General features: G+C 45.1%; 1 protein-coding gene across 1 annotated transcript; it reads left to right on the top strand.

The window, feature by feature from the left end:
- The first annotated feature begins 1,419 nt into the window (after positions 1 to 1,419).
- LOC132491666 (putative spermatogenesis-associated protein 31C1) lies at positions 1,420 to 10,497 on the top strand. The gene is made up of 4 exons (XM_060100500.1): positions 1,420 to 1,578; positions 7,666 to 7,723; positions 8,079 to 8,139; positions 8,368 to 10,497. Exons 1-4 carry the CDS (start codon positions 1,420 to 1,422, stop codon positions 10,388 to 10,390), a joined length of 2,301 nt encoding a protein of 766 aa, XP_059956483.1. The 3' UTR covers positions 10,391 to 10,497.
- Positions 10,498 to 11,698: the final 1,201 nt, after the last annotated feature.

Genomic DNA, 11,698 nt, shown 5'->3' with positions numbered 1-11,698 from the left:
GTTTTCATGTAAGGACAGTTCCAGGAGCTTCCACTTGGCCCTTCCTATGTATTTTTTTCCAGTTGTGGCAAAATATGCATGACATAAAAGTTAGCATCTTAACCATGTTTAGGTGTACCATTTAGTGGCATTAAGTACATTCACGTTGTTGTGCAACCATCATTACCATTCATCTCCCAGACTTTTTTCATCTTCCCAAACTGAAACTCTCTACCCATTAAACAACACCTCTCCATTCATCACTGCACCCAGACCCTGGCAATCACCGTTCTATTATCTGTCTATATAAATTTGACTACTCTAGTACCTCATAGGACTGGAATCACAGTATTTGTGTTTTCGGTTCTGGCTTATTTCATTTAACATAATGTCTTCAAAGTTCATCTGTATCGTAGTGTGTGTCAGAATTTTTACCTTTTAAAGGTCATTTAATATTCCATTGTATGTATATACTACATTTTGTTTATCCATTCCTCTGTTGATGGACATTTAGGTTGTTTCCATCTTTTGGCTATTGTGAATAATGCTGCTAAGAACATGAAATTACAAACATCTGTTCAAGTCCCTGCTTTTAATTCCTTTGGATATATACTCTGAAGTAGAATAGCTAGATCGTATGGTAATTCTGTTTAATTTTTTGAGGAACTGCAATGGAGAAGGGTTCAGATTTCTACACATCCATGCCAATACTTTTTATTTATTATTGTTTTTAATAATAGCTATCCTAATGGATGTCAGGCAGCAGCCGTTCTTAATAGCACTTATGTTGTTTGAGAGTTCTGTCATTTTCCAAGTATGTGTACTCCAAAAATATATTCAGATATGGGGAAATATAGTGTAGGTCACTGCACAGGATTTCTAGTGAGGTGAACTTGTGTCAAAATTCCAATTATCACATGGCTTCCATAAGCCCTATTATGACCTGAAGACCACAGTGATGTTTTGGAACCTCAGGTGTGTAAATTTATCTTAATAATCTCTGAAAAATTCTGAGTTTTCCACTTTTCTTTCTAAACATTCCCCCTGGAAAATTGTAAACCCCTTTGAGGTAGACCTGGAGAAAAAAAAAATCACACTCTATACTTTTGACAGTTTTGCAGCAAAGTTTCTGAAGCTGTTGTAGCCACCTGATCTCTGGTTTAGGTCTGGGCGAAGCTGTAATTTTCATTCCTGGAAAATCAATGCAGGTTTCTGCTCATTGTGCTTGAATTTTATTTTCATTTATACAGTTCAAGCCTGCTCATCAATGTAATTCCCAGTGTAAATGTGATTAATCTGTTACTGCTGGAAGTCACTTTGGGTCAAAATACTGCCACTCTGCCCTGCTGACCTTTATGATAATTGCACTCACCTTCTTTCTCATATTAAATGCCACCACTTAACCTCTGCTACTCTGTAACCCATATTCCTGTTAAAAGCATGGGGGCCATTTCATTGGTGCTATCCCGCATTGTCATCTTTAGCCCACAGAAGACAGATGCCACAGAGGTTTTCAAGGATGCTTGTATTTCTCTCATCAAAGAATGTCTTAATGTCTTGAAGAAGAATGTTATCGATGACCTCTGTGGGGGCATAACTGTGGGATAGTTGAGTGGGTTTTACATAATTAATCCACTCCAACATTCTCATTTTAAGTACATGGATTCCTTTGTCTACATTCTGTCAGGTAAATTATGGCATCTTGCCCTCTTTGAATGTTGCTGACTATTGAATCTATTTATCAGTCAGCCAAACAAGCCAACGATTAGAGCCAATTCCATCAGCTAGAGCTAATACTTTGAATCTCAGGTATGTTCTTTATAATAAATTCACCCCCTTCCAACTTTATATTCCATCTTTCTCAGTCTAGCACTTGTAAAACATATGCCAGGGCTTCCCTGGTGGCACAGTGGTTGAGAGTCCACCTGCCGATGCAGGGGACACGGGTTCGTGCCCCGGTCCAGGAGGATCCCACATGCCACGGAGTGGCTGGGCCCGTGAGCCATGGCCACTGAGCCTGCGCGTCCGGAGCCTGTGCTCCGCAACGGGAGAGGCCACAACAGTGAGAACCCCGCGTACTGCAAAACAACAAACAAAAAAACCCAAAAAACCATATGCCACACACACATTCTACAGGTTTCTGCTGATACAAATTAGCAGGATATAGCATTTCTTTTGATATATATGCTAACTCCTACCAGGGTGGACATTATACTTGCCTCCTGGGGCCTGGTGGAATCTGACTGTAGTTATTAGGATGCAGTAAGTGCTGATGTGGATGGGTCTTGAGAAAAGTAGAAATTTCCTTGAAAACTAACCTATTTAGATAAGGTCTTTAGAGATATGTTAAGTAAGGGAAGGTTAGTTTCCTCAAATGGGGAGGAAGAAGGGTGGCTTCCTTTGGCGAGGAAACCACAGGAAGATTTGGGTTAAAAATTTTCCTATTAATCTGAGCCTGCCTACCTGCACTTATCCTAAATACTAAATATATCCTTATCTTAATACCCAGCTCTTCCTGATCAATGTCCTGATATTAATCTGTGAGACTTAGCACAGATGTACCTTGAACTTGCATTTTAATTCTGCAACTCACACTTTTAGATTTGAAACTTGATCCTCAGCCATGTCTGCTGTGTGGCTATAAGACATGAGAAAATTTTAAGGCCCTCAGTGTGGCTCTCTGTGTCTTCCCATGCCTCGATCTGAGAGTTTAAACACCTAACATCTTTTAACATTAAGTGTAAACATTTTCATTTTGTAAGCTCTCTGGTGCTATAAGAAGCAGCTAATGGTCCCCGTGGTGCTTATAGTTATTACTGCTGTAATAGACAAAATCAGCTGCCTCTTGAGATGTAAAAGTATTGTCTTCAACTGGCAATATGTTCAAAGCAAATATTGCTGGTAATTTATTTATTGCTTCCACTACTCGGAAGAAGCACTTGTCTTTGCATTGGCAATGGAGTCACTACTACATTCAAGCTCAAAACCTTATTCCAGAGTCCCATCTTGAGCATCTTTTTCCTGGGTTTACTCATGCAGGACAGGAAATCTGCTTCAGGAAGTTTAGAAAGTAGATTTTAATAAAAGGAGCTTGTTTCAAAAGTTATAAAAGCTGGAGTCAAATGAATTAGGAAGGCAACCTAGAGTTTGGAAAGACTGAATCCCCTAAGCAGAACTGTAATGAATGAAGAGACTGCTGGTGGGTGCTGGGGACATGGAGGGAGAAGCCCTTGAGCAGGAATTGGACGCATGAGGGAGACGAAGCCTCAGTTGTATGTACAACTCAAAGAAAGAGGGCATTCTGGGTTCTCCCCTATCCCCTTCTTCCAAACTCTCACCAGTCCTTCCTTTACTCAAAATTAATTGGAAGCTAGTTGCCAGTGAATCCTGGGAAACCGAGTTTTCAGGAGTCAGTCCTCTGAAATAAAAATCAGAGCTGGAAAAAGAGAAATAGTCTTTAAAAATTATTCACACAAATATGCCATCCCTTGAGAGCGTGCGCAGCAGAAAACTTGTTACATAGCTCAGGACTGTCAATCAAATAATGATCCTTGTCACTCACCCCCGCCTCTCTGCCAAATGCTCCTTAAAAGCGCTCGTAAGGGGCTTCCCTGGTGGCGCAGTGGTTGAGAATCTGCCTGCTAATGCAGGGGACACGGTTTCGAGCCCTGGTCTGGGAGGATCCCACATGCCGCGGAGCAACTAGGCCCGTGAGCCACGACTACTGAGCCTGCGCGTCTGGAGCCTGTGCTCTGCAACAAGAGGCCGCGATAGTGAGAGGCCCGCGCACTGCGATGAAGAGTGGCCCCCGCTTGCCACAACTAGAGAAAGCCCGCACACAGAAATGAAGACGCAACACAGCAAAAATAAATTAATAAAAACTCCTACCCCCAACATCTTCTTTAAAAAAAAAAAAAAAAGCGCTTGTAAGCCTTTATAGGAATGCTGCTTTCAATTTGCAGAAACAGTACACCCATCCCCCCCCCATCCCGAGAGTGTACCTTTGCTTCGATATACTTTGCTTTGGGCTTGCTTCACTTCGCTGAAATAGCCTGTTCTCAGAAACAGCCTGCTCTTTCTCTCTCCTCTCTCTCCCTCTCTGAGAGTGTACCTATGCTTAAATCAACTTTGCTTTGTGCTTAAGCTTAACATGGTAGTTTGCGATCCTTTGCTTACTATCATGGAACCAAGATAGCTGGTCCAGGCCTTCCACTGACCTCCTCGGTTGAAGCTATTTTGTTACAAAGCATGTCCACATGGTGACAGACCTAGGTCTAAATTTTGATAAAAGGTTGAATTAAGGTGAGAATATCATATGGGAGGAAAAGACTGTAGGAAAAAGAGTAGATGTAGGAGATATGTTTGTGAAAGTGCACATTCATGGCAATATAGCCAAATAAACTCACATGCCCACGTTCCCACTAAAACTGTATAAAATTATGACCAACAAGCAGAGAATACACATTATTTTAAAGCCCTCATGGGGCATTAAGACATATTTACCATGTGAATCCTTCAGTGAATCTTGTGTTACTGCTAAGGGATGTCATAAGGGAATTTTGTGTAAGACTCAAAGCTCCCTTTCTATATGGTTCAGGCTGGACTTGAAGCTTCAGGGGCCTGGGAGGATGGGGCAGGAAAGGCAAGGCACACTCAGAAAAGAGAATACATCCATAACACACTAGGAATATCTGAAGAGGCTGCTCAAGACCTGGCTCAGCCCCAAGGGTTTGACCCCTAGTCCTACTCTTCACCCTACAGCCCTTTAGGGTCAGGACCTTGGCTCACCCTAACCCATTCCTAGCTTCCGGGTATAGAATGAGTGCACATGTCTGAATGTTAATGTTCTCTCAAAATTTACATGTTGAAATCCTACCTCTTAAAGATAGGAGGCGGGGCCGTGCAAAAGTGCTTATGAGCTTTCATGACTGGGATTAGTGCCTTATAAAAGAGACTCCAGAGATATCTCTAGCCTCCTCCCATCATATGAGGATACAGAGAGAAGGCTCCAGCTGTGAACCAGGAAGAGAGCTCTCACTACGGGGTGGCCATACTGGTGACTTGATCTTGGGCTTCCCAGCCTCCAGAACTGTGAGAATAAATGTCTGTTGTCTTTAATCTACCCAGTCTGTGGTACATTGTTACAGCAGCCCTAATGGACTAAGACCACATACTTCAAAATTTATCTGGAGAGTGGGGGCTGTCTTATCATTGCAAACTAAGAAGCTGGGTTGAGACAACATATGAAAGATTTTTTTTTAAGTAGAAAATTATGGATTATTGGATTTGAAAGTACTAGATTGGTTAAGGAACATGAGTACGTGTGTGTGTGCGTGTTTGCAGTGTGTCCCAAAAGTTTTTGTGCAGTTTAAAGATTTACTAACTCCAGAATTATAAACACTATAAACTTACAAAAACATCATTTGAAGGTTTAACTGTTACCAGATGCAAGTCTGTGTGCCTGATGCACAGTGAGGCTAAATACGGAAACATCAGAGTTTGAAGCAGAGAAAGGTTTACACAGTGCCATGCAAGAAGACATGTGGCTCATGCCCAGGAAAAACCCCAAACTCCCTGAAGGCTTTCAGCAAAGCCTTTTTAAAGGCAAGGTGAGGGAGGGGCATGACTAATTGTTGCAAATATCTTGGTGTTGGATCCTTTGTTCTAGAGGCTGGCCAGATGGGTCAGATCCTGGTCAGGTCATGTGTTCCTGTAAACCTCCAAGAAAACAATTATTATTCTCTGTTCTGCAACTTTTTATCTCCATGAATGGGCTCTTAAAAGTCAGAGCCTTAGAAATAGTCTATCCTGTATATTTCAGGCTCTAGGCAACATTGTTTTACAAAAAGTGCAGAGCCAGCCTGGATCACAGGGATGGACAGAGTTAGCTCAGGCAACAAAGCATAAAGATTAAAGTAAAAAAGATCTCATGTGGAGGCAGATTTGTTCTTCCCTATTACATAACTATTTATACTTCTTTCATACTTATGAATTTCGAAAAATAAATTATTTTAATTTTTGTGTGTAGTTCCCTCTGATAGAAAATGAGGCAAAACATACACTATTCAAAATTCACAAAACTAAATAAGTGTAAAAGAAATTCAAGTTCTATCCCTGGGTTTACACAAGACACATACATGATGTGGGAAAGTTGGAGCTGAGGACAAAGGAAATCCTGAGTAAAAATGTCTGTGAAACAGCCAGTCTTCCAGGGTCAGCTTAAGATGTTCAAGAGTTATCAAGTTGGTGGGCCTCAAGTAAAGGTCTCTAATGGATGAAGGAACCAGGTTCCAGATGGAATGAAGAGAAAATTGGCTAAGGTCTCTCTGACAGGATGAGAGTAGTTGGAAGGAGGGATCTGGAAGCCCCAGGAGGGTGCAGGTGTCTGTGGGTGTGGATGGGAAGGAGGGGCAGTGATTCAGCCTATTTCTCTTATTGCCCCTCCCCCCAAACTCAGGAGCCCTTTGTGACAAGGCCACAGCTCTGTGATGCAGGCCTGGGGTTCTGCCATCAAGTGAACTCCCAGTGCTCTGTTGCCTGAGGGCAGCAATGCAGTTCAGAAGATGGAGAATCTCTTTTCTTTGAAAGACATTGTTGCGATCTGGCTGAGCTCCAGCCCAACTTCCTGGGTGATTGATATCATCCTTGGGTTCCTGTGTGGACTGGGGCTCTTCCTAATGTTACTCCACTGCTTCCAGAGTAATCTATTCTTAGCACCACCTAGGAAACATAGAAACATCAGGAAGGTAAGAAACCTTTGGCTTAATCCCAGCAGAGATTCTCTCTTTTTTTCTTATTCTTATTTCCACTTTTCTAAACCACGTAGAGAGACTCCTGAGATGGGAACTCTCAGAAAAGTATAGAACATCATCCTTCTAGGGAAAAGCCAGGCCAGAGAGGGGTTAGAGTGGGCATGAGGATTTCTAGCCTAAGATCTTAGACCAGGAGTTCAGGTATGGTAGAGGGCTCCAGGGCAAGTCCCAAATGCAGTGACTAATGGTTAAGGACTGGATTACGAAGAGTTCAATCTCTGCAGGAAGGCTGACCCCTGAGCCCTGGTTCACCAGCCACCTTCCCACAGCGGGTGTCTCAAGTGAGACCTTCCTCTGTGTTGGGGCTGAGCCCCTGAGAGCCTGAGAGAAGAGGCTGGAGTGGAGGTCTGGCCTTGGGAAGCAGAATCCTATCTGACAAAGCTCACGTGGGCATTTAGGTCTGAGAATGTGTGTGTTTCTTGATCAGAGGAACAGTGACAGAAGAAATCTATGGTGATCAAAACTTAAAAAATCCTTCTTGGGCTTCCCTGGTGGTGCAGTGGTTGAGAGTCCCCCTGCCAATGCAGGGGACGCAGGTTCGTGCCCCGGTCCGGGATGATCCCACGTGCCACGGAGTGGCAGGGCCTGTGAGCCATGGCCGCTGGGCCTGTGCGTCCAGAGCCTGTGCTCCGCAACGGGAGAGGCCACAACAGTGAGAGGCCCGCATACCCCCCCCAAAAAAAAAAATTCTTTGCACTCTTCAAAGAAGAAAAACTGAAAATATTGTTATCCACTTTAAAAATAAGTAAAAGGGGAAAAAACCCCACAGAGTTTTAGTTAAATGTAGAAAGTCATGTTGTTCATGAACACAGCTTGCCTAGATAGAGGACAGTGAGAGTTGGGTGTTAGCCCCTCACTTTTTCTTATCTCTCAGCATCAAGTAAAGCTGAAGGGGAGGAGCAGGAGTAGGAAGAAAAGTGGATCTTTGAAAGGTAAGCCTTTGCCATTCAGCCCTGCGCGACCCGAGAGTTAGCTTCCATCTCTCCTAATCCTGAGGGCCCAGCTTCACGGTCTCTGAGGATGCCAGGGGCAGAGCTTATTCCTCAGGAAACAGAGCCTGAGCCTAATTAACAGAGCCTAATGAACGTGGAAGCACTTTGCAAAGGACAAACCCTTTTCAAGTGAGACTTACCATCACTGTCAGGGACATGTGGCCTTGGACACTGATACTTGGGCTCCAGAGTCTAATCCTCCAAAGATTTCCCTTAAAGGGCCATTGCACTCAGCCTCCTGAAAGACTCTTAGGCCTCTGCCTTCACCACCATGACCCAGTCTCCTGATTTCCAGCTTGCAGAGATTTCCTGGAAGAACTGGAGGGGACTCACGACCTGGTTTCACTTCTGCAAAGGTAAAGAACCTTTCCCCTTCTCTCCTGGGTCGTCCTTCCTCCCAGAGCCTATAATGTGACCCCAGCCCTGGGAGGGGGAGCCATGGGAGGGTGTGGCTAAGGCCCTAGGGTGAGGGAGAGCAGGAGCATTATGAAGTCAGTGTGGGGGCAGAGGAGGGTTCTTGGGCTGCAGGTGCCCACCCCTGCCTGTCCTGTCCGGCCATCCTGGCCCCATCTGCTCTCCTACAGCTGCCTGGGGAGGCTTCCTGGCAAGGGCAACTTTCATCAGCTCTCATGTCAAGACCCTCCTGGTGAGACGTGCAAAGCCGTGCCTGCTGGAGCCTGTGGAAGATACTGCTTGAAGGGTTGGGAACCCTGCGTGAACACCTCCTGTAGGGTTTCCTTCCTTGATCCAGACACTCGAGAGGTGCTGGAAGCACATATTAAAAGGTTTTGGGTAAAGCACAGGTGGACCCTACCCCTCAAGGTCCTCAAGCCCATAAATCTCTTTAAGTCGAAAAAGTGCCAACCCTCCACCGTTCTGCAGTTTGCCACTTCCCCTTCAGCCACCTGTGTGTCTGGGTCCCACTCAACAGTCAAGTTTGCTGAGTTCCTGGAGAAACCTCCTCGGGCTCATTCAGGAGATAAGGTGATAACAGAAGAGTCAGTTCCTACCCTGAAGAGGCCTCTCCTTGTCCCCTCAACTGTGTGTAAGGAAATCCAGAGTACCCTGGGAGCGGTTCCATCTATTGACTACCATGGGCCCTCAAAGGCTTCTCTGACTGGACAGGAGGGCAGGCCACCTTCTCAGTCCCTCACACTCAGCCTTGTGGGCAGAACCTGGAAGAGTGAGAGTGTGGAATGGGTCAAGAGGGACAGCCTAGAGCCAGGTCCAATTTCAGCAACGGTCAGGAATGAGCCAAGAGAGGAGAGTGGTGGTCAGGCCTCACGAGACCCCTGCCATAGGGTAACAGTGATGGAGGTGAACTTAGGATCCCAATCTTTGAGAGGTGAAGAGGCCAGGGAGGCTGTGGAGGCCAAGGAGTCTCCTGCTCTTCAACCACAGTCTAGTGTTATCCTGGAAACCAAAGTGTTGACAAAATCCCAAACCACAAATGTACATATGAGGAGTTTAGAGGCGCCAGGGGCCAGTAGAAGTTTTCTACTACCTAGACTGTCTGTTTTCCAACATCCAGGTGAGCCATGCCTTAACATGGAGGTTGCTAGTGAGTTTAACTCCAAAGTAAAGGTACAGTCAGACAACCAGCTTCAGGACTTTCCCAAACACAGGTTCCTTGCTGCAGACAACTTGGCTTCTCAGGTGCCTCAGTGCCATCCCCAGAGAGTCCCCACCAGAGACAGGTTAGCTTCCCAGGAGCCAAGTGGCCTTGTGGAAGCCCAAAGGAGCCACCTAGGGCAGCAGGAGCCCAAAACTTCAAAACTCCAAGACTCATGGAAGAGCCAGAGCAAGATGATTGCCCCTACTTACAAAAGAGAGGACTGTAGGAGGCATAAACCAGGAGAGCATGAAGAAAGGTTTAAAGAATTAGGGACCTCTCAAGCTGGAAGTATGAGCCGCCCTGCCCAGATCAGGGGAATAACAGACTCTCTTGGGAGCAGATGTCTCCAGCTCATGCCAGAGAAGAAACATAGCCCTCCAGAAAGCCTCTTCAGAAAAAGGATGAGGCTATTTTTAAAGTGGATTTTCCCCAAGAAAAAAGTCAATGGTCGAGATGCTCTGCAAAAAAAAAAGCCCATATCAGCCACTGCCCAGAGTCACGGATCCGTCAAAAGCAGATCAACCTTGAAGAGTGGGACTGCTGAGGGTCGGGCAGGCATGACAGCTGTTGGACAGATCGTAGAAGAAAAAAGAGCGATTCACCATGGACTTCATGCCACAAAGTTAAACGAACACAGACTGGAGTTCCAAGTCCCAGTATGTGGGGGTTTCGGCTGCCATAGGCTTACCTCCTACCCAGAGCAAGGGAGAATGATGGGTTCTACAGCCTGCAGTCATAAAGCCACCTCCAAGGGCCAGAGTTGTCCTATCAGGGAAAGGGAAGTCAGACACCAACATAGTTTGAAAAGTGTAAGGTTCGACGATGAGCAGCTGGGCCTAAGGTGCCTCCCATCCTTGCCCCCCAAGAAGAGTTTGTTTCCAGTTAGTACCTGCCAGTATGGGCCAAGGATTCCAGGTGCCCCAGCCTGCCATCAACACTACTGTCCAAGGCATTGTCATCTTTGGGGAGGTGTCTTGCCTGGTCGACAGTAAAATCCTTCTTTAGTCTTCCCTTTAGTAGGAAAACATGTCTCCAAGTAAAAATTCAGTCCATGTAGAGAAAATGATTTTCTCATTAGCACATCCAAGATATTTAATGTTCCCCAATACATATATATATATATATACATATACTTTTTTCTAATAAAAGCATAGTGTAATGGCTGCTGTCTGTGCTGTGCACTTTGTCTTCTAGAAGGGAGGGGCATGGAGGGAAGTGGACAGTAGCATCACAAGCTTGCTCCTTGTCTCGTGTCCCTTCATTGCACCTTATGATACTGTCATTACACAAACCAAAATTACTCTAACAATGAGATGGGAAAAACCTATGAAGCCCACACCCAAGGATCTGGTTCAACCAGTCTTTCTCCTTCTTCTATGCTACTTTGAACTTTATGCAACTGTAGTGGATAGGTTTACACGATAGGGCCGGACATTGCAATTCAGGCTCCAGGAAGTGTCAGAGCCAAGTGGATGGAAGTTTGGGGGGAATAGAGTATGGGCTCTGAGTTCAGAAACGGGAGAAATCTTGCCCCTGGATCTCTTGGTAGGGAATATCCAACATCTGCTCTTAAGAGTTCCTTCTCTCTCTGATGAAGGCTGGGATTGAGATATGCCCTATGAACCCCTTTTAGCTTAGGCATAATAAAATGTACAGCATCACCCTCCCCCACCTCTGTTTTTCCTAGACTTTAGAGCAGCAGCAAGGATGGCATTTCCAGTTCTGTGTGTGTAGGTGGGGGGAGTATCAGGGAGGCTGCTGAGGGCTGTGTTGAGTGCAACCCCATATAAATGAATGGCTATGTTCATGGGTCACCTACCTTCCACTCTATGTTAACCCCAGAGAAGGAGTTTTGGATGAATGGAATAGGGGTGTGACTGTGGGTAGTAACTATCTGATGGTCAAACACTGTGAACTTAGGGTGGGACGTAGGTGTAGAAAAATCCCTGGATCGAAGGAGGGAGGCAAAGTGGTACCAGATTCCCATAAATGTGCAGTTCTGAAAGAGCAGCCCCCTGACATACAACCACCATCTAAAGGCCTCAAGGGGAGGAAAAGTTAAGGGTCCAGTAGCTCATCATGACCCCACCCCAGGGTCTCTACCCTATTCCAACTCTAAGATCACAGACCTAGAGAAACCACCTTTAGGTCAAAACAGAAGGTCAAACTTATAGAAGTAAAGCAAGTCAGGGAAGGTTAATCTCTTAATACTATATTTAATAAGCTTACACATCATCACCTCTTGACTTTTAGGAAGGATAACTTAACAATAGGTGTAAAAGCCAGGACTAGGGAACTTG

The sequence above is a fragment of the Mesoplodon densirostris genome, chromosome 6 (assembly GCF_025265405.1).
Source record: "Mesoplodon densirostris isolate mMesDen1 chromosome 6, mMesDen1 primary haplotype, whole genome shotgun sequence".
Classification (NCBI taxonomy): domain Eukaryota; kingdom Metazoa; phylum Chordata; class Mammalia; order Artiodactyla; family Ziphiidae; genus Mesoplodon; species Mesoplodon densirostris.
Note: the sequence above shows the minus strand (reverse complement) of the source record. Positions and strands in the feature narration are given on the sequence as shown.